At 45.4% G+C, this 27,195-nt stretch overlaps 1 protein-coding gene across 1 annotated transcript in view; it reads right to left on the reverse strand.

Moving 5' to 3' along the window:
- Window positions 1-27,195, reverse strand: part of RPS6KA6 (ribosomal protein S6 kinase A6) — a 905,586-nt gene that overhangs the window by 84,786 nt on the left and 793,605 nt on the right. Inside the window, exon 20 of the mRNA XM_069612921.1 lies at window positions 8,715-8,832. Coding sequence (XP_069469022.1) covers window positions 8,715-8,832 — 118 coding nt within the window. The remainder of the gene's footprint in view (window positions 1-8,714; window positions 8,833-27,195) is intronic.

The following is a 27,195-nucleotide window of genomic DNA, read 5'->3' on the forward strand; positions in this document are numbered from 1 at the left end:
GAATCCTCGTTCACCTTCCTCCTGATCCCTTCGGGGAGGAGTACAAACCCTAGGTGAAGGCAGAGGAGGTCTAGGCGAGGATGATATCCTGTTGCGAGGCCCTTGGCTATCGGAGGCATCCTTCTGAGGAGGCTCGGCAGGCAGGCTTAGCAGTACTGGGACTGATGGAGCCTGAGGGACCGGGAGTCCAATTGCCCTAGGAGAACTTGCAAATTAGTGAGCACCTGCATCGAGAGCAATGAGTGTGGGTTGATGAGAGGATACTGAGGAGGCACAGACCCCAGACCCGCTGACGTGGACGGGAAGGGTGGAGGCCCAAAACAGATGAATCCAGGAAAGGTTGATCTGAACCCCCTTTCCTCTGGATCCGATTCCAAAGCTGCATGCTCGTCGTATACTGGAGGCCCAAAGCCAAAGGTGATTTCATGTTGGAGTATGTCCTCAAGCAGCAGGATTGGAAACCCTTCTAGAAGATTGTGCTCCGTCGCCACCTCGGAATGCTTCGAGACATCCCTGGAAGGCATAACTACCACCAGCACCTCGGGCGGAACAGGTCTAGCAAAGGAAGTCTGCGTCGCCGGGGCCTTAGTCTTCGTCATCGACGACAGAGCAGTCGTCGACGAAGGGGTCATCGACAGAGCGGTCGTCAACAGCATGGTCGTCGACGAGACAGTGGATGGCAGGGCTGTCGACGCCGGTAGAGTCCCCGATGAATCAGTCGTCGGCATAGCAGCTGACGAAGAGTGAGTCGCAGACGCTGTCTGCAACCCAGATATCACCATAGATGGAGAAGGCGGCCACTTGGATGACGACCTGGACCTGTGCTTCGACGACTCATGGCCCGAAGAAGACCTATGGGAAGTTGATGAGGAGTGCAGCTTGTCCTTGGCCGAAAACCTCTTCATTGACGAGGAGGAAGAATGTGGCCTTGATTTCTCCTTCTCCGATGACAAAGCCTTGCGGGCTGTATCCATGGATTTCTGCAGGTGTGAGCCCCCATCCTCTGATCCTCTGATTTTTCCGAGCACGATGCAGATGCTCCCTGAGAGGAGGGAATTTTCAACCCCTCAACATTCGACAAAGGCGGTGCAGCAGAAGACCTCTTGGCTTCAGATGAAGGCCTCGGCTCACCTGTGCGCACTGCTTCTTCATAAGTGGTTCCTCCAACCTAGCCCTCTTGCGTGATGACAACCTCTTGGCCGAGGGAGTGGTGGACCTGCCCCCGCGGGAAGAGCCGACCTCCGAAGCTGGATAGGCATCCTCGTTCAGCCAGCAAATCAAACGCCTGTTTCTATCCTTGAGGGTTTTTTGGGAGAACCACAGACAGATGTCGCAGTTGTCGGACGAGTGATTGGAATACAAGCAGTACAGGCACTCCGAATGGCCGTCCCCGTCGTACCAATTCTTGAGGCTGCAGGTCGCACCCAGCCTGATTAAAGAATTCCTTGGACCCGAAGATGACATAACGGGACCCGAAAAACCACCTTTCTCGGACGTAAGACTGGAAAACTGCAAAAGCTGTATGTGAAGAAACCGAAGTTTGCACACAAAAAAAAATTCTCTGGAGAGAACTCGAGGCAATCCCAACAGTTTGGAAGACGGTGGAAATCTGAGGGGAAGCCACGGGGCGGAGCTATACTCTTGCGTCCCATTTGTGCGGCGTAAAGCACCCATAATGGCGCTGATAGGACCCTCAAGGTGTCCGTTTTTTCCATAGGAAAACTACTATATTAAAGTTACTGAGGTTGTCCCAGCTTGACGACGGGGAATATTCACAGCATGTGAATCCATGAAAGATCCAATACTGCAGAAGTAAATGTTATCTCTCTGGGAAGCAGTTTGTGACTTTGCCAGAAAAGTGTCAGAAGGACTGAATGGGCTGAATGGGGGGGGTATGTATAATAACTGAAATGAGGACATTAGGGAATGAAAGGAAATATGACATCTTTCATGGAATGTTCAATTGAATTATGCCCCCCGTGGCATCACTGAAAAATTAAGCATGTTCTTAATGTTTATCTGGACAGATCAAGACAGACCTAACCTACCCCTGGTTTGAAATAGAGGTTTCTGCCAAGGGATATTTGCTTAAATGTACACCTTAAGACCCAGAGGATGCTGTGTACACGAATGCTCCCCACGGCGTGGACCACAATGCAGTTTGACTTGCTGTTGCAAGTTGTTACTGTTAATTTAGGTTAGGGGGAGAAGAAGGAACAATGACTGTTTGGGGCTGTAGGCGAGGAAAGGGATGGTAAGGTACTGTACATTCTAGAAGCGTTTCTAATGATACATCGATCCCTAGCTTTCAAGTTACAAGAGGTCATGGGTGACCAAGATGGTAGAACCCTTAGTGTTGCAGGAACTATTAATGATTGCAAGATCACATAGGTAAAATGTTATGCCCCAAACCTGGATATTCCAACATATGCTCGGATAGCTACACATTTGCTCAAATTTAAAGACACCATAATTATAGGAGGCAGAGGTTTCAAAACAGTGTTGAATGTACAACTGTCTAGATCATCAAGCAGTGCTCGAGACTAATCTATCAGCCAAGAGAATAAATCACATTTGTGAACTTTATAGATCCAGATATTTGGAGGAATAGGAATCCTTTGAACCGTGAGTGCACCTTTTATTCGTCGGTATATGACGCTGTGTCGAGAATAGACTTAGTTTTAATATCCAAAGCAGGCACTCTTGGAGCATCACAAGGACATCACACACCAAGTGTGCAATTTATGGTACAAGCACATGCCACAGAGGTAGCATTCTGCCAGAGGGAATTCACGATTATTTGGGGTAGCTTGCAATCCATTCCCTTTTCACTTTTGTACTCCTCTCATGCATGCAAGTCATCACTTCCATAATTCCTTCCGTCAATTTTGCTCTTTCATGTTTGCGTGTCAACCCATATGTTTGGAGTCAATTTTCTTCTGATCTTTCCTTGTATTACAATTCTGCACCTTTTTCTTTTTTCTCTTGTACAGGCCAAAGCCTGGTTTATACCATGAGTGGGGTCATACTCCACCTACACAAGGACATGGACTAAGAGATTTAAGACCACTATCGTGGATACTTTCATAAGGCTCAATATAGTCATCAAAAAGCTCCCTGAATTTATTTTTGATCAAATAAATAGAATAAGTACTGCTGAGAGTTAATTATGAACTCAAAAAAAGCCACACTAAATAGGTATATACAAAATAAATGCCAAATCATTTTCAGGACATACATATTGTTTGTTCTGTTATTGGGATGTATACCGTCAACCACTGCCATTTGCATGTTCATCAGGCACTCTTGTGGATTTGAAGGGAATGGGGGTTTAGTAAAGGGAGAGGTGGAAAAGATAACGCCTTTTGCCCATCTGTTGGCGCTCGAGAACAAGGAGCAACTGGCATCTGTGTGGGTGTGTTTTCTAGGTGGGTACTGATTTGTAAACTGCAGGCATTTTGTTTTCCAGATGGGAGGCCTCAAGTGTTTGACTTGTCAGGGTGTTTGGTTGGATAGTGAGTGTTAAGATGGATTTTGGTAGGACCACATATTACAGTGAACAGGGAAGACATTAAGGTGTAGCCGAACCCAATCAAGGTAGGTATAAAGCATTCATGTTTATACTTGGCAAGAGTCGTGAGAGTGGTCTAGTGATACAATGTGAATGGACTGACCACTGCCAATATTTCCAGTTAGACATGCAAGTACAACAATGTACTAAGCCTTTAAATTAAAATACACATTAAGCAAACTAAACCTCTAGGCAAATACTGCCACACACTTACTATAAAACTGATATATACATTCACCTTTCGAAGAAAACAGAAAGAAATGGATTCAACAGCAAGTGTAAAACAACTAAATTCTCAGATGTATAACGTTCAGTATAAACACTTTAGAGAAACCATAAAACAATTATCTAGCACTTAGTAAGTCCAACCCTAAAATGGTTTGGGGCCTTGTGCCCTTAAATCACCAGTTCCAAAGCTATACTTTTCAGGTATGTTTACAATATGATTGGGCAATGCCAGTGGTTATGAACAAAAGGTATAAAAGGTTAAGGAAAGCTTAGTTAAGTAATTTAATCGCACTACAATAGGATAGGCCTAGGAAGGGTACCTTAACCAGGTTACCACCAACCTAAGTCAGGAAAGAGAGGGATCAGGACAGGACTTTACACCCATATAACCCTATGGCGGGTTGGGGGGAAAGGAACAGGTATGTTCTTTTATCCCCTTGGCTCTGATTTCTCTAGAGACTACTGCTGAGGTTTCAGAATCTGTGCTTTGTCCGGCCGTGGGAGGCCCAGAGATTGCAGTTGCAAAGGCCACTTTCAGACACTTTATTTAGTTTTGGTCGGTTGTAGCGCTTGAATCTTGGTACCAAGCACCTTCATATGAACACCCTTGTGACGAAATAAAATGACTTTTCTGGAGCAGGAGAGCTCAGAACACCTACAAGGAGCGTACAAGACCGATTGCAACAGGAGTCACTACGATCATGCACGAACAGGCGATCTTTAATGGATGAAAAAAGACACAGGCCCTGCACAGCTTCTGTTGGTGCAAGGCTGGAAACGCAAGAGCAGGTGTCTTGTAGTGCAAGCTGAAGATCCTCTAAGTTACAAAGATGCACTCAGAACATGACCGCTCAGTGACGTAAGTCCAGGAAACAGATTGTCAGTCCATCGTTAGGTCCAGGACACTTCCATGTGCTCAGAAGGCATGGATCCTCAAGCAGGGGTCGAGAGTGGTTGTCCCCACTGGTCCATGGGGTTGAAGCACCACCAAATGCCTTCTTGAGACGAGTACAGAGGAGCAAGGCTTCACCAGGACCAAACTCGAGTCGATGCTGGGCAGCAAAGTCTTCACTCCAATGGTGATCAGATGCAGGAGCACTCCTTTGATCGAAGTTTCAGGCTGGAAGCAAGTCCAAACTCACCAAACCACTGTCAGGTGTTGTACAATCATGGACAACCACTGGTTTTCACATCTGCCCAGTGATAGACTTTGAGGCACCAGAGGGTGTGGATTGGGACTATACAGTCCCAGTCCCTGACACAGACAGACAGACAGACAGGCACCCGTTAGCCTGCAAATGTCACAGCTTTTTCCAGGAAAGGGATTTCCATGTAAGGCATTTCCTGACCTGAGAAGGAAAGAAGATGGCCAAAGAAAAATATGTCCAAAAGAACATGTGGAAAATCTTGCAGCACAGCGGTCATGAAAGATTTTCTTTTTGCCAACTTTCCCTCCATAGTTTCCTATGGAAACCTATTCTTTTCGCTCTGTTTTTATCTTGTCCTGACTTTTGGAAGGGAAGTAAAGCCTTCAGCTTGACTACCCTTGCATTTTCATCATTGTTATGGGTAAACTTATCACTCCTTCAGACTACTGGTAATGAGAAAGCTGGTTTCTCTTTTGAATTATTGTATTTTTAACATTGCACACAGCACCTTACAGTGCAGTGCAATTGGGATACTTTTGAATCACTTTAGTGTCTAGTCCCAGCCAACATCATGGGTTCCAGAAAGCCTGGGTTTGGGGCAAATGTGAAACCAGTAGTTGTCCCTCATTGGACACTACTGGGTGTTTCGATGGTGCAGATTCTTACCTTTGGCGAGATTGGACTTGCTTCCAGTTCTGATTATGGATAAGAAGAGGATGTCTACAGCCATTTCTTCAGATCATCGTTGGATCCAAGAATCCCTCGAAGAGGAGCAGATTGATGAAGATCCGAAGAAGACTCCTGAAGTGGCCCAGCATCCCTTGCGTTAGCCAGATCCTTCACGTGATCTCTGGAGACCCTGAGTAGTGCTTCAGCCCTTGAACTAGTGGTGCCAACTAGTCTTAACACCTTAGAGGATCCTACCCTTCTGAGCCTTCAGAAGTGTCCCTGGACTGCCTGGTGACTGAGCAGCTTCCTCGTGGGCTACCTCGCCAGAAGCGTCATTGTTCTGCGTTCTAGTCTGGAACTTTAGTGGTCGCCAGCTTGTGCCACTAGTAGCCTTTTCTCCAAATATCAGCTTTCCATCTTCTCAGGAACCTAGTGTGAGAAACCAGAGGGTGTCTCACCCGTTAGTCCCTGGGGATCGGTCTCTCAGGTGGCCAGAGCACAGCCATCGTCTTTGGATCTAGACCCTGTGGATGGACCAGTGCGTGAAGATCACCTGGGTGAGGGGTCTTTGGGGAATCAGGGTGAGGCATCCGATGGTGAGGTGCACTATTCCCCCCTTTTCTGTTAATCTAAATCATCCTATTTTTTAGGATTTGAGGTCCCAACTCCCCCCGCTTTTTACACAAACACGGGGCCGAGGAAGAAGGTGACAGAGTAACAAGACTAACTCTCATACATCGTACTGGACATGTCGCACTAATCGGGACAGGCAAAGTCAGTCACTTGACTTTAAGTGCATACACCGGATACCAATTAGCTCTCCTCACACGGATAAAAGGCAGAACCTAGAGAAACACTTTGAGCAAGGCGGAACACGAGTACGAGCAGAACTTCCGGGGCAAAGGCAAACCTACTGGAGCAGAGCAACAGAACAAGGGATGAGAGAAACGGGTCAAAAACCACAAGAGTTGCCTACTGGAGGTTGTTGCCGCCGACAGGCCGCGAAAGAAACACAGAGAAGGCCAGATCTCACAACAGAAAGCTGCATTGTGTTTCAAGGATGCCAGCGACCCTCCCGAGTGAACGGCAGAGTTGAGTAGGCGAGGCCAAGCCTGTGGTACTAACCTTGACTCGTGAATGGGAAATCGTAAAACCAAGAAAGAAATGCACACTGCTGGTGAGTTGCCAAGCGACCCGAGAGACCAGTGTGTTTTAAAGAAAGTTTGAAGTGGCAACATATCGCAAGTAAGGCTGCACGTGTGTGGATGAGACACGAAGAAAGGCAGACCTCTGAATGAACGTTGAAGTAAGGACAGCTGTGACATCAGCAATACTGAGTGGTCTGTTGAAAGGAAGTAGCCCACTCGAAAGTCTCAGTGAAAGGTACATTGTTTGTAACGATAAAGCGAATGAACAGCAAAAGTGATGTAAGCAAAATTAACTCCTAGAGAAGGGGAGAGTGAAAGTTGAACCTTGAACTTTTAGTCAAAGCGGTCCTGTGGAAGTCTGTAAAGAAAGCCACGCACATTCGAAAGTATTGACATCCGAAAGCGGTCTGAGCACGACTGAGGGAGACCCAAAGTGTAATAAGCTTGGGTAAGGGAGCCCACTTGCATATTTGCTGAACTTTGTTCTGAAGGGGTCTGAGCCCGACAGAGGGGGACCTACGTGAACATTTTGTTGAAACATTATTTAGAAGTGGAAAGAGAATGTGTCATCCTGCCTACAGGGAGCGCCTTACTCCGTGTGATATAACGTGCGGAGGAGAGCTGATTCAGCCACATTTATTATTTTGAACACTTCTCCTTTATATACTTTATACATTTTTTTGTACAAGACATAGGGCAGGCATTAGGTTTTGTTAGCATAGGCCATTTTGGTTTGATGGACTCAACTAGGACTGTTTTGTTTATCGTTTGATGGTCAAGACTACTCCCATCTTAGTTATAGGGCGAAGTAGGAGTTTGCCCAACCCCAGAAATTGTACCTATTGTGTCAGTGTCATACTTGTGATACCATGCCTCCCCTACACTGTCCTGGAGCAGCTGCTGATTGCAATTGGAAGGGCATGTGTCATCTCCAGTATGAGGAGACCCTCGCTGGAACTCTTCTTCATCCAACCTGTGAAGTGTCCTAATGTGCCCTGCATCTGTGGATCTTTTATTTCTTCATCGACAGAGGCTGCATCTTGCTGCTGCACTTGACCAGAAGATTCCTCGAACCTGCAACTCCTGGGCAGTCCTTACTGGAACCAATGGTGGAAGATCGATCTCCCAGCCAATCCACATCAGCATATGGGGAAATCAGAGTCAGGTGGGTAATGTAGGGAAGGCATGTTATCACAAGTATTGCCACTTACAAAATGGATACAATTTGTAAAACCTTTATTGGAAATGTTGGGGTTGGAGAAACCTATAAATATGGTGGCCTCCTAAAATGTGCGCAACAGGCCAGATTCTAGAAATTCATCTCATTACCAGAAAATCCATCTCAATACCAGACACCTTAGGGTGGTAGCCACTTTTAGTAGCCATTTGCAAAAGTGCACAAGTAATATAAACACAATAACAGTAAAAGGACCACAGCTGCCACCAGCTTGTTTTAGGAGGCAGATTGTCAAAGTAACAAAAAAGCAATTATGTAAAATGCTATAAGGATACAAAGTATCCCAACTGCACTCCTCTTTAAGGTGATGTGTGCAATTGTAACAACCAAGAATTCCTAAAGAGAGATGTCTCTCAGCACTAATAGTCTTGGGGACAAGTCCGTTTCCCCCTAAGAATGAGCAACACAGGCAAAGGAAGTAGAGCAGAATGGGGTTCCCACATACATCTGTAAAGGGAAAGGTTCTAAGAGAAACACTTTCCTACTCTTCATTTTCAAACCCAACCAGTAAATGGCCTGGTTATGCAAACTTATCAAAATGTAACAGTATAATGCTGTAAAATGTTTCATTTTCTGTACAGTATGATGGCTCTTGGGGGCAGTAATCTTCAAGCATCCAACACACCAAATTTGCAAACATTTGAAAAGTGCCAAATGTACTAATACGACGAAAAAAGATGTAGCAATATTTAGACAATCAACATTATTTACACCTTTGCAGCATCAGAAACTGTGTCCCAGTTCCCACCACTCAAAGAGAAGTTTCCACTGCCTATTCGGATGAGGATTTCTTCAGGTGTATCATTAGGTCCATTGGCAAAAGGTGTATAACTGTTAAAAAAAAAAAAAGTGGGAAAAAACAAATACATTGTCATTGAAATAAAATCAAATGATATTTTAGACATCTTAAAGAAATCTTAAATCTGATTTGACAGTCCTAAAGTCTACATTTGGTATCAGCAAGTTGTGAGTTCAGGTCAGTTAATTCATCATTTTAGACTACCTACAATATCGCAGAGAGAGGTTTCAAGGCAATACTGGTTTCCATATAGTATGTTAGTATCAGGAGTTACCAGATTGGCAATACAAGGAGCACCTCAACATTTTTTTTATGGATGCCATATATTTTTTTATGTTTTTACACGTGCCTAGATAGTGCTTACTCCACAGGTAAGCTATCTCTTAACATCACTACTGTCCAAAAATCAAATCATGTGTCTACTTGTATACACTGGCGTGTGACAGTGCAATACACACATTACAAATCTATAATACTAGGTTCACAACCTGGTGTCTCTCAGATTCAGATAGTTTACAGACTGCTGCCTTCCAGTTTTCTGATAAGGAATGTCCTAAAAGCTTTGAAAAACAATTACTGAAAGTCACACAAGCTTTAACCACATGTATTTTAAATTATTTTATTAATGGAGTCTTCATAGCCATACATCACAGTAATCGCATGTTAAACAACATGGATACGTATTATTAGCACTTCTTAGTTTGGTTACTAAAAATCTATCCTTTTAACCAAGTCTGAATCAAAGGATAAAGCAGGGGGCTGAAATCTTTGGTGCTCCAGATGTTTTGGACTACAACTCCAATCAACCGTAGCCAGCATAGTCATTGGTGAGGGATCATGGAAGTTGCGGTCCAAAACATCTGGAGAGTCATGGGTTGCAGACCGCTGCTCTAAACGCTTCAGAACATGCACATGGAGAGAACTTGAAAGAAGGGCTCAACAACCAGGTAGAAGACAAACAAGGAGCAGATTGTTTACAACCCATACCAATGAAGACTTTTCGGTTTCACTTAGTCACAACACTGAGATTAAATTGCAAGGTGCTTTCCATCCACAGTATTGTTTTTAGCCACCATCATGGCCCTTATGTACCACATTCATTCATCCACAATATAAATTCGTTTTTATGGCCCATTTCTTCCCACCAAAATGCTGATGAGGCAAAAAAAGAATAATTGGACTTAATGCTGTATTGTATTCACTTCTTGGAATTTCCAAGAAGTATGATGTGCTACAGAAAACTCTCCCTGAAACAAGCGGGCAGGAGCAAGAAAACATGCTGTTGATTGTATGGCATTTCCAAGATAATATCCTCCTCTAGTGTTCTTAGCTATCTTAGCCGGACTTCTCCAGTCAGTTTTGTTTGCAATTTATTTTCCCATGCCTTAGTTTGTTTCGAAGCATTCAGTCTGATTATGTGATGGTTTTATATATGGTGGATGCACAGATAACGGTATCTGGATCTACACAAAATGTTCTACGTTTCCAGATAGCTTCAGGAAATAAGGTTGCAATGCTTTTTGACAAGCCTGCACTGAGACCTCTCACTATTCGGAATATGACATGCATTACTTAACCGTAATAGCATTTCTGATGATTGTATCTGCTTAGATTCAGATGCTGTGCATATAGTCCTACATCCAGTGGTAACCGCAGAGTATTGCATCTTGTCTTTCGAGGCCCGAATGGGGACGTCAAAATGGGCGTGCCTGTAACACTATCCCTAGCGTGACATGTAGTGTACACAAAAACCCTCACGCGTCGAAGTCCCGCCAATTGTATTTTTTCTGCCATGAGGGAGCCTAATGGCTATCGTGAGTGAGTACATAAAAGAGAGAAAGCAGTAAGACGTCTATGTTCCTTCCACCCGAGCGAGGAGGAAGGGTGGGCGCATGTGAATCTAAGCAGATACAACATCAGAAATGCTATTACGGTAAGTAATGCATTTCTTCGGTATCTGGTCTTTCCATCCAACACCTTTTCAGCGAATACCTTTCCAATGAAAATTATTAATTGAATTGTCTTTACATCGAAAAGCATATTCATTGAATAATTTCTGATGGTTCATGTTGATGGATAAGGGTTAGGGTTAGATTAAGGGTTAGATTAGGGTTAGGGGCTAGGGTTGGGGCTAAGGTTAGATTAAGGGTTAGATTTAGGGTAAGGGTTATGGGGCGATGGGGGTTGGGGTTGGTATCCCCCCGCCCCAATATACAAGAAAACATTAAATCATTACAAGGAGCTGGCCAGTGCCGTAATTTCAGCACTGGACAGCTCATGTAACGTTTTAATGTAGAAAATAAACACATGGAAATGCTATCTTTTACATTTAAAAGTACATATCTATTCGATGGAAAAGTTTCGATGGATATGTACTTTTAATGTAAAACATAGAACTTCAATGCTTTTATTTTCGATGCATTGTCATTTTGATGCATCTTTTTCGATGCAATGACCATGAACCATATCTTCTGATGCTTGTTAATCTGCTTAGAATCACATTCTGTGCATAGACTAGCGAGCAGTACCCGGAGTTGGAGGTGGGTTGTGAAGAAACAGTAGTTAAAAGATGTCTTCATACTGCTTGTCCCACCTGAGAATCAGTCCTAGAATGAGTGTCTAGGTAACAGTGTTTTGTAAAGGTGTGTACAGATATCCAGGTTGCCGCTTTGCAAATGGAAACATTTGCAATGAATGCTATGGAAGCCCCAGTGCCTCGAGTAGAGTGTGCTCTAGGCTTGAAGGGCAGTTCTCTCTTAGCAAGAGTGTAACAGAGTGTGATGCAATTGACAATCCAACTTGAGATGGCTGATTTAGAGACAGGATCCCCTTCTCTACCAGCTTCCACTGAAACGAAAAACCGGGTTGTCTTTCTTAGTGATTTAGTTCTTTCCAGGTAATACATGACTGCCCTGTTCACATCGAATATGTGTAGGATTCTTTCGGCCCCTTAGTCGGGCTCTGGAAGAAAGTAGGCAGTTCTATTGATTGGGTCACATGGAACTTGGAAATAAATGTAGGCGCAAAACGAGGGTGAGTGCATAGAACCACCTTATCTCTAAACTGTAACGAAAGGGTCTAGAACTGAAAGGGCATCTAGTTCAACAACTCTTCTTATAAGAGTGACAGCCACTAGGAAGGCTGTCTTATAGGTAAGGTCCTTGAGACTTGCCTTATGCATAGGATCAAAGGGAGACCCCATAAGTCTAGTCAATACCACATTTAGGTCCCATCCGGGAGCCGGGTTAGAAATTGGGGGATGAATCCTTATAACCCCTTCCATGAAAGCCTTAATAACTGGTATTTTTCATCACAACATCTTCTGTTGTGACGTAGTGTAGGCTGAGAGAGCAGCTAGGTAAACCTTCAGGGAATTAAAAACCAGCCCGAGTCTAGTAAGTGAGTCAGGTACAACACAATGTGAGTAGGAGAGCAGTCAATTGGGTTGACGTCCTTGGAATTGCACCAGATAACAAATCGCTTCCATTTACTGGAGTAGCAATATCAGGTGTTAGGTTTCCTCGCCTCCCTAAGTATGTCCATGCATCTCTGAGGAAGTTGTAAGCGCCCGAACTCTACGACCTCATGAGCCAGGTCACTAAATTCAGGGTTTGCGGGCATGGGTGAAGTGTTTCCACCTTGTCCAGAGATAGCATGTTGTATGGGCAAGGCAGTTCCATTGAAGGAGATAGGGACATCTCCATCAGATGAGAACCAGGGTTGGCAGGCCCACATGGGGGCCACCAATATTATGGTGACTGGTTCCTGGTGCATCTTGTGCACAATCTTGTTGAATAGGAGAGTCGGGGGAAAAGCGTAAACAAATTTCCCTGACCATGCTAACCAGAGACTGTTCCCCCTTGGATCGGTTCTGGCGGTACCTGGAGGCATAATCTTGGCACTGACCATTCTCCAGAGTTGCAAACAAATCTATCTCTGGGAAGCCCATTGTGCGAAAACGTTGGAGACAATGTCTTTGTGTAGACGCCATTCATACTCTACGGGCAGTGGGAAGTCTCTGCCGAGCACCTCCGCCAGAAGATTGAGCTCCCCTGGAACGTGTTGGGACAACAGGAACATCCTGTGTATGAGAGCCTATTTCCAAATGTTTTTGGACAGCTTGGCTAGCCCTGGAGAGTGTGCGCCCCCTTGCTTGTTCAGATAGTACATAGCCGTGCTGTCTGAGGATTAGGACGGTCTTCCCCTGCAGCTGTTTCTGAAAGGTTTTCAGTGCTTTGAATACGGCTAACAGCTCCAACAGATGTATGTGGTTGGATGCTACTTCTGGGGCCCATACGCTGTGTGCCGTCTGCTGAAGCAGGTGAGACCCCCCACCCCGTGAGAGATGCATCCGTCATAAGAGTGGCTTCTACTGTGGGGGTGGTGAAGGCCTTTCCATTCAAGAGGTTTTCCTTCAACCACCACTGCAGAGAGAGAACGAGGGCTGGCGAGACAACCACTAGATTGCCCCATTGTCCGCTGGCCTGACACCACTGGCTGTTGAGCCACTCTTGCATGGGACGCATGCGCAGACGTGTTTGAGTAACTAAGTAAATGCAGGACGCCATCATTCCTAACAGTCGCATGGCTTTACGTACCATCACCTCACGACCGGCTACATACTGAGGGATCTGAAACAGCATGTTTTGAACCCTCTCGTTGGAGGGGAAGACGAGGCAGTCTTCTGTCCGAATTAGAGCCCGTAGAAACTGTTTGACTTGACTGGGGTCTAGGCTGGATTTCATCTCGTTGATGGAGAATCCCAGGCTGAATAAGAGGTGTATCGTCTTGAGTTTTCGAAAGGCATGTTCCAGAGGAATCCCCTGTTATGAGCCAGTCGTCGAGGTAAGGGTAAACCGGGATGGATTATATGCGCAGGTGCGTTGCTGCCACTGCCAGTACCTTCGTAAAAACCCTTGGTGCTGAGGTAATGCCGAAGGGGAGTACTTTGAACTGATAGTACTTGTCCTCTATCATGAACCTTAGGTATTTTCTGTGTGCCGGCAACATTGAAATATGAAAGTATGCATCTTTCATATCCAATGTTGCCATGTAAATTCCTGCATCAGCAGAGGAATTACCTCCTGCAACTTGACCATACAAATGTTTTGAGGTTTGACAAATTTGTTTGCTGGGCGCAAGTCTAGCACAGGGCGCATGGTGAGATCCTTGTTGGGTACAAGGAAGTATACTGAATAAATACCCTTGTTTACCTGTAGAAAAGGGACGATTTCTATGGTGCCCTTTTCCTGCAGGATCTCAACCTCTTGCAGCAGGATGCATAGGTGTTCCGGCTTCAAGTATCTTGATTTCGGCAGTCTGAATTGAGGTGGTCGGCAAAACTCTATGCAGTACCCATGGGCGACGGTCTTGAGTACCCACTGGTCTGTTGTTATCCCCTCTTATGCATAAAGGAATGATGTAAGGTGTCCCCCGACCGGGTAGGCATGGGAGGGGACCCGGATCTGAGGGTCATTTCTAACCTGAGGCCGGGGAGCCTCTGGGGGTGGAATTCCGGCCCCTACCCTTCCCACGGTGTTGTCCTCTAGGTGGATAGGTGGTGGTGGTGGTGTTAGATACTTGTCCTGAGGACCATTTGTTTGCGAGATTGCCCACGAAAGGAACAAGAGCCATCCCCTCTCAGTTGGGAAGGCTTTTGGGTAATTTGGTTCAAGGTCTTGAGAGTCTTGTGTTCCTTCTTTGCTGTCTCAAGTGCCACATCAACGCCCTTGCCAAACAAGTTGGTCTTCTCAATCGGCTTGTTTATTAAGGATGCCTAGGTTTCAGGCTTAAACCCAGAGCTTCTCAACCAGTCGTGCCGTTTTAGTAGGGTACCCAGGGCTAAAGTCCTGCCCGCTGTTTAAGCAGCGTCCAAAGTATTTTTAAGAATGTTGTGGTTCACCTGCTTGCCCTCAGATACAATCGCAAGCAGACGAGCCCGCACCGGTTCAGGGACCTCTTGAAGGCCCTCTTGCAGCAGGCTCCATTGAACATCCAAATAGGCCAACAGTGTAGTGTTGTTGGCTATGCGGGTGGAGAATGCTGCAGCAGTCGCAACCCTCTTTCCCAGTGCACACAACTTTTTGCATTCTTTATCAGGCGGGGCCTCACCTGTAGACAGGGAGACACCCGCCCTCTTCCTCTTTGTCGTAATTACCAGGGAATCCGTAGTGGCATGCCCCCTAATGTAAAGGGGGTTGGTAGGAGAAGGGCGAAACAACTTCTCTACTCTGGGATTAACCGCCCTGGTCTGAGCTGGTGTTAACAATGAAGGAGCCAGACGTCTCTTAATAGAGTTCAGTAATTGTATGGCCAGACTGGCAGGAGGCTTTTCCTTTAGTAGGTCTTCAACAAAATCCTCCTGTGTTGAGATTTGGAAATGTTCTGCTGCCTTCTTTAAGATAGCGTTAAAGCTGTCCGGTCATTTGGTCGACAGACAATTGGTCGACAGACAAATGGTCGACACAATTTGGTCGAAAGACAAATGGTCGATTTTTTTTATTTATATATCTTTGTCAGGTTTTCGTTGAGGAAAAAAAGGGTTTTTAAGCAAAAAAAGGGGGCTATGGGGGGACCCCCCCCAAAAAAATGTGAAAATACAAAAAAAAAAAAATTCGACCATTTGTCTTTCGACCAAATTGCGTTGACCATTTGTCCTGTCGACCTTTTTTTTCGACCAAATGACCTGTAACCAGCGTTAAACGCCACCTGATCATCAACAGGTGAGGCCTGACGGACTGGTGTGGTAGGAGGGGAATCCATACACAAGGTGTCAGGGTCTGGGGTACGGGATGCCCAAGGTTGATTATCAACCGGATGGTTGTCTTCCCAACACTCCATGGGATCAGCAGGATCATCAGTAGGGTCCCCAAAAGGATCATCATCATGTATGTATGGATCCATAAGAACCTCATCATCAGTAAGGTCATAAACCTTCGCTTCATGAGGAGCATCAAAGGTCCTCTGAAACTTGGCCATAGGCATATAAGGGAATTCCTCACAAGGCCTTTTAGGCGCAAATCTTTCTGAGAATTCAACAAACTTCTCCAGTCTGTTCATGCATCCCTCAAACTTCTCTCTGGTCCATGATGATGAACCAGAGGAGTCCAGGGGAGGAAAGCTGTCTTCCTGGCGATTTTCTTCTCTAGAACGTCGAGATTTTCCCTCCCCCTAAAGTCTTGGATAAAAACAAAGGGCTCTCAGAGTAATCTTTTCGAGGCTCCGGGCGTTGTGACGTGTCTTTAGACACGTCTTTAGGCCATTCCGTCTGTTTCGACATATCTTTTGACTGTTCATTGTGTTTCACCGGCGAAACGACCTTCGCAATACTGTCGGGGTTACAGGAAGGTGTGTAGGTTGCAGCTGGTGGCTGCGCGGTGGATTTCGACACAACCAGGGCCTTTAGCGGTGTCAGTGCTTTCTTCTGAGACATCTCGACGGCCGCATGGGTTTTGGTGCCAGAGCCTTTACTCTTGGACTGCCTGGACGGATTGCCGCTGCCACGGTTGCGGGGAGGGCTTCCGATCATAAAGATCAGCGGCACCGCCGAAGTACCCGACGTGCGCATTGGCGCATTGGAGCGCTTCAACTGAACCGCTGAAGCACAAACGTAGGTTGTGTGCTTTGTGTGGGAATCTGGTGCGTCCCTGTCGCCGGGTTGTACAGTCCCTATAGTAGGACTCTCGTCGTGCCTATCGGGGCCGGGGACGGGCGCTGCAGAGTGATAACTCTCTGCCGTAAGGTCAATGGCCTCAGAATTTTGTTTATTTATTTCTAATGCGCACCAAACCCGAAGGTAACAGGGCGCAGCAGTAAGGCGGTGCAAAGCTTACAAGGTCGAGAGATAATTCACAATAAGACTGCAGAGGCAGTGTAGCAATATATCACACTATAAGCAAAAATATAACAGTATCACAAATGTACATGTTATGACAATATTTCACGGTGTGGGCACAGCTATAGCAATATAACAAATATACAGGTAGTGGGCAGGTTAGATTGTCATTGTCTGAAATGCGGAGGACAGACTAAGATAGTCAGAAAAGGCAGGTTTCTCTAGTGTGGCTAGCGGTCAGTAGAGTTGAGCAGGTTGATGTAGTTCTTTCTAAACTGTAGATATGGTTGGTCTACTCTCAACTCATGAGGCAAGGTGTTCCAGATCTTGGCTGCCTTCACTGGAAAGCTATTACCGCCAGTTTTGGTGAGTCTGAATCTCAGTACCACAAGGCAGTTACTGTTACCGATTCTGGTCGGTCTAGTGGAGGTTCTTCTGTTTAGCCTATTAAATAGCTAGGGGCCGCATTGTTTAGTGCTTTGTGGGTCAAGGAGACATTTTTTGCAGAATTTTGTTGTGGTTAGAGAGCCATTTCTGTTGACGTCTGGTGGCAGAGATATGTACTCTTTTGTTTATACCTAGTGCTGCTCTTAAGGCATTATTTTGCAGAGTTTGTAACCTCTTGATGATGATTATGGTAGCTCCACTGTAAAGAGCATTGCAATAATCCAGCCTAGAAAGTATTAGAGCTCTAGCCAAGATCATGCAGCTGTCATTAGAGAGGAATGGTTTGCCGACTTGGATAAGCTTACAGGTGTAAGCTGTAGTAGAGGCAAGGGATTTTACTTGTTTGTCGAAGGACATAGTAGAGTCCAAGTAGAATCCTAGGGTTTTTACCTCCTTAGTCACCCTAATAATGTTTCCATCAATGGTGAATGAGGAGTATTCGTCATTTGAAAGGTATGGTTCCGCAGGGCGGGTTAGGATTGTTGATTTTGGAGCTTTACGCACGACATCTGGGAGATGAGTCAGGTAGATGCTACGACGGATAGGGGGTCTCACCTTGCGGCTCTGATGCGGCAAAGACAGGCTCTTGCCTTAAAAGGCGAGCCTTTGGCGGATGCGGGCCGGCCTTCAGGTGGCGTCCTTCTGGGTAAAAGGATTGGTCAGTCCAATCAGAGCTGCTCATAACAAATCATGGTGGTGGCCATCTTTGGTGCTGTGCGCATGGTTTTACAGGCAATTGGGCTGAAATCTGCTGATTACGAGGGGCAATTCAGCAGGCAAACGGAGTAAACTATGGGAGGGCACTCAAAGCAGGTACAAGCACAGCAGTACAGTGGATTGATTTACCCTGATGAGAGATGGAAATGCTTTGTGCGTCGACGTGGAATCACGCTTCTCATGAAGCTGCTTGGTGGCTGGGGGGGGGGATGGACTCCTGCCCTCCGTGCATCTAGGCTGTGCTGAAACTGGGAAAGTGGAGCCTTGGTCATCGCTAATCCTTTCATCACACTCAGCGGCTGTGGTGGCGGGGGAATTACTCTCGGCCTCGACATACCATAGGCCGCCCACTGCTTCAAACAGCGCTCTAACAGTTTCGGATGTAAGAGCTTACAGGCCGCACAGGACGCTTTGTTGTGATCGAAGGGAAGACACCTATTGCACAGACAGTGGTTGTCTTTCCATGGAAATTTTGCCTTACAGGAAGGACAAAATCTAAATGGAGTCCTGTCCATAGCGCAGGATTGTGATAGCGACGACAAACCCAAGGGAACAAAGAGGGGAAAAGGAAAGGCATTCATGAAAAGAATATGACCACCCTGACCCCACTCTCCCTACTGTACAGGCCAGCCAGAAGGCCCAGCCACGTGGTCGGCAGCGTCGACTGGATCAACAGCCATCAAAGTTCCGTAGTCTGCAGTCTTCCGCGACCGTAGAGAGGAGTGACAATAAGAACAAATGACCGAAGGTCGAGAAATATAACAATAACACAATGTTTTATGAAGAGCTCTGCATTAAGGGGACCAGATAGCTGGGCGGAAAAAAAACAATCTAAGGGATCTCGACACGTGAGGGATTTTGGGTACACTACACGTCACATTAGGGATGGTGTTACAGGCATGCCCATTTCGACATCCCCTTTCGATCCGCGAAAGACACGATGCAATACTCTACGGTTACCACTGGATGTCAGCCTATATGCACAGCATGTGATTCTAAGTAGATTAACAAGCATCAGAAATATCTAATACAAAATGGCATGGAAGGTTAATACGTTGTTTCTTTCCACCAGTTCACACAGTCCCTTGACCAGTTTTCCTGTGGCGGGCCTGGTCTAGCAGCAGATTTTTGTAGATCAAGCCCAGGAGCATGTTCAAATGTATATCTAACTTCATTCAAATCCAGGGAAACAGATATTTTACTCAGCATGGGCATTGTTGGGTTCAAACAAACTACCCTTATTGGATTGCATAGCATTTCCATCAGGGAGGCCTCACAACTGATAGTCCCCATTTCAAGTTCTCTTTGAACTTTGAAGTGTTATACATTTGGTAAAATTAAGGTATGGTGGTATTGCTTTAGATGCGAGTTTCCAAATCCTCAACATTTTTGTGCAGTGTTCCATTTTTTTTTTACGGTCAGCAGGGACCCATTCCTCCCTGAACACACAATGTCTGAGAGCATGTTCTGTATTCTTATTGATAGCTCCACCTTCACCAGTTGGCAAATCCAGCTGGAAAGATAGAGAATATGCAGGAGAATGCTCATTTTGATGGTGTTTCTTCAAGACCATTTAGTCAGATTCAACTTACTCCATTATGTAAAGTCTACTTCCAAATCACTTTCAGTTCTTGTCCTCAGGTACATTATTTCATTTTGTTGCTACTTTACTAGTAATTGAGCATTTCCATCCTTGTTGCTCATCTTTGATATTGGCATCATACTTGACCTTGTAGAGTTCATCTTGTATCTAGATGAATTCTAAATCCGTGAGCTATCTCACGTAAATGCCTTACCAGGTTTGATACCATTAACAGCATATAGTCTGCCAAAAGTAGAAGTCTGTTTTTGCATTTGCCCATCTCAACTCCAAAACTTCCTATACTTCCCTTAAGGTAAATACCAGAGATACAAGGGCAATGGCAGTAAGGATAGATGAAAATGGATAATCTTTTTTCGTACCTTAAGCTAGTGGAATCAACTTTGACTATGCTCTTATTCGTATTGGCCCTTGTTGCTGCCTCAAAGTGCCCATGTTCATTCTTTCCAAGATGGAAAACATGTAATATCATTGGATGTTGTCAAGCACTCTTTCAGTATCATGGCTCAAAACCAGACGATTCTCTAAGTTATCTTTAGCATGGGCAAACACACCTAGGATTTAACTTGTGTTGATATTTCAATTCCTATTCCTAAAGAAACTCACTTGCTTTGGGTGTATTACTTTGTCAATGAATAGGCCCAGCCAATCTGCCGTACATTTTTAATCAAGTTCCCATCTAGGATTAATTAGGTATATGGGCCTGTTATGAGTGCATTTAAGAGTGTATTTACCTGGATTATGAAACTCAATGATTTGGATCTCCTTCATTCAGGTTCATCAAGGGTTGGAATGAGCGGTAAAAATCCAGCGGTAATGCTATTACTGCTGCATTAACAATCCACCCAATTCCGAATTTGGGCAGAATGCTGGAGATTTCTTCCTGTTTTCGGCACAATCACCACCAGCGCTATAATTGCACCGAAAATCCTCATAGTGTACAATGGACTCTAAAAGAAATGGGGAATTATTGCATTACCACTACTTGACTTGGGATCTGGCGCCGATAGCGCTGGAACAAGTAGCAGTAACACTATTTGCGTTGCTGGTATCCAGGCGCAATAACTGCTGGGATACCGCCAGGGCTCCGATGTGGCCCATTGTCTTTGAAAACACTTGGTCCCCAAGGCTTCACTGAACATTTCAGTTTATAGAGGCGTTAGTATCTCTTAATTATCCTCCTGAAAGGAGGCCATAATTCCACCAGGGCCAGGTGACTTGCCAAGTTCCAGCAATTTGATGTCAATTTGCACCCCCGTGCTTAATATTTTCGCACTCAAGAATTATTTATCTGCATCCGCAATTTGTTGGAGGTTAAACAAGGCTAGATATTTGTGTAAAGCAGGAAAGTCAGACTCGACACCTTCCCTATCTGACTGTAGAATGCTTTAAATACCTTGTTTTGTTATCCGTCACTTACCCATCATGTCTGACGGCATGCATACTCTTCTGATTTAACAATGTATTGTGTTTATGTGCAATAAGTTTCCAAGACGTTGCTCTCTCTATCCAGTAATTTGGTTGGTTCCAAACAGTAAAGTCTGTGCTTTTCTCAACTAGTATTGATTCAGTTATTTCAACGCTTCGAACATTCAATGCATTTCAAAGTAAGAGCCAATGTTGTTGTTCACTTGTTCCATGGGCAGGTAAGACCAGTTTTTCCCCTTTTCCTAATTTTTCTTAGGAGCTTCTTTTATATACAGTCCTAGAAGAAACACCTTCGAACAATCCCATGCTATTATCTTTTTGTTTACAGAGCTCATATTTTGTTTCAGAAATGTATTTAGTGGGTTCTATATTCTATTTGCTGTACCTTTGTTTTCTAGGACCATATCTTTATGATGTGGAAAAGAAATCCCAAAATCTCTGATTTGGCTTCATTTTCCTATATTATTTTTTTACCAGAACAAGTGGTCAGGAAGTCAGCTAATTGTCATGTGTTATCTCTAAATACTGATAGGGAGACTATTTATTTTGACTTTATTGGTAAAAATAGGCCCCACATTTGTTTTCATACATTTTGTCCATTGGGTCAGAGCTATGGTGAACACACTTACACAGAACTGTCCATTCTGCCCAATAAGATGCCAATTTTGGTATTTGTCATGTTATGATGCAGAGTACTGCAATGACAGTAGAATATTCTAGGCAAAGGTCATAAAAGCTCCCCAGAAAACCAGAGGTTGAGACATTGTAGCAAACGTTGAGTGGCAGCGTCATTAAGAAAGGAAAATGACTGAGGACTTTGGCGTCTTAATCAGTTTTGTTCCTGTCTCCTGAAGAGAGTTTGCATTCATGCTCCAAAAATTAAAGGATAGGTCTCCTAGGTGTCACATTTTTATTCTGAAATCAGTGTGTGGCAGCCTACCAGAACCCACGCACATGGCACCACATGGTTGCGCTCCACTTAGACTAGTACTTGCACTCACCCCATGGAATTTGGAGGAAAGTACATGGTGTTGATAGTACTAGTGGCATGGTTTTGCTGGGAGGACACTGCTTCACGGTGTTTTGGAGTCTATGTGGATTGCAAATGAAGGAAACCACCATCTTGTTTTCATCCTTCCTGACAAGTTCTAATTAGCATTCCAACGCATTGCACAGTACCATTCCAAACAAGGTTCATCCTCATTCTAGGGATTAACAGAGATTAGTACCCAGGGAGAGGGGGTGGTAGCCTTCCAGCCAATCAGGAGGCCACACTGGGAAAGACTCCGCTCTCAGCCTATTCAGAACGTGAGGCTGCCATGCCATCTTCCTTTGGCGTGTAGCATTTAATTGCCCTCCCCCAGCGTCTCTGCCCCTCCTCCCTACCCCCTTTTCTACATCTTTAACCCGCCGACCCCGTCTCACTTACCTTTTCCTGCATCATCCCTCTTTGGTGCCAGGAACACTAGTATTCCCATTTTATCCGCGGTGTGCAAATTGCCACCATGGAAAGGGGGAAGAGACTACCTGTAGTTCCTTTCGCTCCAATCCATGACGGACATCTTTTTTGGTAGTTTTTTCTCGAGTTGAAAAACGGTTAACACATTGTTTCTCAACTTGAGAAAAAACTATTAGTACCCCAGTGCAACGAGCTGGTAATGAGCCCCGCCTCAGGTTCAATTGCTTAAATAAAAGGAGCTTCGCCATACACAGACTTCTTTCTTTCCTGGTCTTACGCTTTGTTCTTCCCAGCTTTCATACTTGTTTTGATCTCTGCACATCACTACACATTTTTAGCTGCTGTACTGCATATTCACCATGTTCAGTCCATGTTCTTCCACTTCATTCACTCTTATCTCTAGCAGAAATGTCAATTTGTCGTCTTTCTGAGCCACTACAAGTTACAAAACGCTTTGTGTCACAGAAAGCATCACCTGCTCTGGTTTCCTGTCTTCTATCTACAGATTGCAGGAGAAGGTGAGGCATTAGCACATTCATAGTGTCATTAAGAATACACGGAAGATACAAGGAGTGCAAAGGTAAGGAGACGCGCTGTTACCGTAGGGGTGAAGATCACAATTCCGTACAGAGGTAACCTTGCATCACAAAAAAAAAAACACATTCTAAATAAGAACAAATAACTTACCTTACATTCTTTCTTATGGATGTTTCTGCTCACGGATTCCTCATATTTGATATCTATATTCCAGAACAGCTGCTCTTTGGAAACGTTTCTGCTGCCAGGTGGCATAGCGCGGGTCCGCCTCAGCTACTCTCAATGCCTCTAACATGCTGTGCACCAGAAAGGCCATCGGCGCCAGTATATACTGAGGCACCATTCCCTATGAACTTAGTTCGACACTTTTTTCCTAGCACTCGAATGCGAAGGGACTGCAGAACAAAAGGTATACTAACTCTTCCAAGAGGAGAGGGTGGGGTAGTAGATGAGGAATCTGTGGGACCAGCATCCATCAGAAAGGACATTACCAAGAGGGAAGTAATTTTTTCTTCTAATGGATACCGTCTTCCAACAGATTTCTCATATTTGATAGGCTCCCATAATAGTCCATAGATCTGGAGGAGGGAGGAGAGCAAGGGCACCACCTAATTCAGAAAACTCTGAAGAACAGCCTTGCCAAAATGAGTGTAATGACCAGACTGAGAAACCAAGTAATAATGTTTGGCAAACATGTAAAAAGAAGCCCAAGTAGCAGCCTCGCAAATATCCAGAACATGGACTCCACATTGCTGAGGTGGAAGCTAGTTCTCTGGAGTAACGTGCCCAGAGATCCTCAGGGACATCCTTATAAGCCAGATAATAGCATTGCGAGATGTAGAAGATAATCACCATAACAGGGTCTGTTTGCACACAGGCCTGCCAGCACAGGCACCACCATAACCAATGAAAAGCTGGCCATCTTTGCAAGTCTCTCTCGTCCGATAGACATAGTAGCTGAAGCCCTGCACCGGGTCCAGCCAATGAACTTTTTCCTCTGCCTCAGCCCGTGGCCGGGCCGAAATCATCCCTGGAGAGTGGGGGCAAGTTTATGGCCATGCCTAGGCCGGTTTGGAAAATAAATTGAATATTTTGTTTTCTCTTCAAATATCTTTTTTTTTTCAAAAAGCCTTTTATCCCTGTTAGGTCAATAAATGAGTACCAACACAGGTTGGGTGATATTGTATGCATATTTGTTCTATAAAAAAAGAGCTTAAGCATAAGTGCTATATAATAACACATCATTTGGCCTTGGATGTCTGCTTGGATTCACAGTAATTTAATGAACAATGCTATTTAATGCCACTTCCTGTTTTGTCAAGGGGTGAAAGGTCGTGTTTCATCGCTTTCCTGGGTGTCATTTTGGGTTGGGGTCAAATGACATCACTTCTGGTGATAGCATCAGAGGTCAAGGGTCATGAGGCGAGGGGTGGGCCACTTTTTTTGGGTGACCAGACCTATTTCTTGTCCCAGTCCGTCCCTGAAAACCACCTGCACTTCCAAGTGAAAAGGTTCCCCTGTGGAGTCCCCCCCGACAGGAGAACACCTCCATCTAACTGACAAAGCTCCCACGAGTGGGAGGTCAAAGTCATCTATTCAAGGCTTCCGTAATCATATGTGGATGTGACTGTGGTTCTCCAGAGCCCAGAACCACAGTTGCATTGCTTCTCTGCACAGAGGTAAGGAAACCACAAAACCCAGTTTGTTGAGGTAGTGCATGGCCACTGTGTTGTCCATCAGGACCAGCACAGTCTTGCTCCGTTCCGAAGGGACTGGCCAGCGCCAGTCTGATCACTGAACTCCTGTTTGACATACCAGTGGAGACCGCAGGTCACTGACTGTCAGGTCTTGTATGTGAGCTCCTCAGCCTTTCAGGGACGCATCCGTGACTATGTTCCGTTGGGGCCAGGGTTGTCGCAACAACACCCCTTACAGTAGGTTATCTCTCCAGGACCACCAGTCTAGGACTCTCAACACTTTCGCAGAAACATGAAGATGATACAGGGTGTATCCCTAAAACTGAGACCACTAACAAGCAGTGCCACTGGCACTACAAGAATACAGAGGCCACACGACCCAGCAGGCACGGAAAAGCTGAAGCAGGAACTGATTTCTGAGGTTAAAGAGACACCATCTTCGAGATATTCGCTATTTGATACCCAGATGGGAAGACCCTGTCCAGGCTAGTGTCGAAGTCCACCCTGATGAGTGCAACAGGCTGCACATCGGTTACAAATGTGCTGACCCCAGTATGGGGAGTGAGCTCTGACAAGCCCGTCGTCCAGAGAAAGACAAACAACGGGCCCTTGAATTGCTAGTGGCAGTTCCCTATTGTAAATCTCAGGTTCTTCATGTGAATGGGTAGATGGAGGTAGGCATCCTGGAGATCCAGGGAGACCAGCCAATCCTGCATGTGTGGGGCCAAAAGAATCTACGGTGGCCATCTTGAACTTGTCATTGCTTAAGTACAGAGCCTGGGATGTAAGATTGGACATAGCCCCCATGTTAGGTAAAATTTCACTTACTGCTATTTTACCTCTATATGTGTGGACCCCCAAATTTTTGCTTTTGTTTCAGCCTCCTTTCCCAACTTTCTGCCAGTTAAGCACAGCCTTCAGCTGCACTCCACTGGGCTTTTGCTCATCGTTATGGGGAAACTGACTTGTCCTTCAGGTTGTCAGTATGGAGAAACTTTGTTTCTCTTAGTCTTATGACTTTGTGGCCACTTTTGGCAACTGTATTTATTGTATTATTGTACCGCGCACTTGGGTCCTTTAGTTTATGGGCCCTAGACATCCCTTGAAGATTTTTTGGTAACTGGACAATGTGCCTAGGAGTAGAATGGTGGCAGCGGAAGCTTTTTTATGTTTTTTTACATTTCTTTACCAAGCCATACCGTGCTTACCGTGTTTGGCTCCTGACTGTGGCTAGTGTCCATCAAGGCCGTGTCTTCTCCTTTAGGCATTTTGTTCATTGGCCTTCCTCCTGGTCTTTGTGATCTGGGGAATCCTTATTTGGGCATGCATTAACCTGTGAAAGGCAGTGCTTTTCACGGGCTAAAATAAAGCATGTCACGTGTGTGGGTACCCAGGAAGTGGGCTGGGACTGTCTGATGCCAGTCCGCACTACTGGTCTGGTGTGCATGAGAGCATAAGAGTCACAGTGCTCCCAGATTGGATCACTACTGTCATGCATGAGTGGGGCAGATCTCATTGGCCACTTGAATGTGAGCACTTACTGGACTTTGGGATATGGGGAGGGGGTCTGAGTGCAGACCCGCAGATCACCCAAAGGTCCAAATCGACCTATACACAGAGCCAAGTATCCAGAGAAGCAAAGCAAATCCAAGGACTATCCAGAACCGTGCAGAGAAGGTTTGGCACCCTGAGCCCACTGTTGTCCTGGTAGAGCCCTGCTTTGAGCTCGATCTCCTAAGTCCTGCAAAGGTGCTTCAACCACCTGGGAGTGGTGGGACCAATCACTCAACGCCTCCTTGTTGCCCTGCAATGAGCCTTCTCGGAAGTGGCCCTGGGCCCTCCATTGGACTGACCAGCTTGTACCTTGGCACCTGCGTTGGAGCGTTACTGCATCGAGTTTTGTCTCGAGCTTTGGGGAAATCCTAATTCGCAGTGAAAACATCTCCATAACAAATTCCCTTGACCCAGCTGCTTTGGGCCACCAGATAGGAGCGTGTATCAGACCGTGAGACTTGGGTGCCCCTGTGTCACTGTGCGTCAGTGGCTGTTGCTGCTGATGACTTTCCCGCCTTTCTTCAAGTGTCTTGAGACCAGTTACATCAGTGCTTTCTTTGTCCTGCATTCGTGATGAGAGCCAGCTCCAGTTGTAAACCGGACCCGCATCTGCACCTGCAGAGCCTGGGCACTTTGAAGCTTAACCAAGGAGGGGATTTCGCACTCCAGGCGACCATCTCCAAGCCTGCCGAGTTTGTACCCGGAGTAAGCGAAGGGCGGTGATTAATAATATCACTTACCGGTGGCCCCTAGTTCATCCATCACGTTTTTACTCCCTTGTGGTCCTTGCCTTGACTGGCCCTTGCTTCCTAAAGCCGTCAGAAAGGAGGGAATGGCCCTGTTCTGCGCAGCAGATTTTCTGACTCTCGGAACCGAATTTCCACACTCCAGAATCCTCTTGCTAACTTTTCCTTCCCCCTTGATTATTGTCCTTTGTAAGCTTTACGCATCACCAAGCGTTTTTTATGAACAAACTTGACACTGAGCACAAGGCTTCAATTTTCGTAGGGCTGGACTTTTTAAGTTGAGGATATTCATCTCTGGAGTTTGCCAATGTATTAAACTTCGTCTGCTTTCCCTACCCGACAGGTTAAGGTGGGAAACCGCACTTTACCACATTGA

This window comes from Ambystoma mexicanum, chromosome 5p (genome assembly GCF_040938575.1).
Source record: "Ambystoma mexicanum isolate Mex_15411 chromosome 5p, UKY_AmexF1_1, whole genome shotgun sequence".
In the NCBI taxonomy this organism is placed as follows: Eukaryota; Metazoa; Chordata; class Amphibia; order Caudata; family Ambystomatidae; genus Ambystoma; species Ambystoma mexicanum.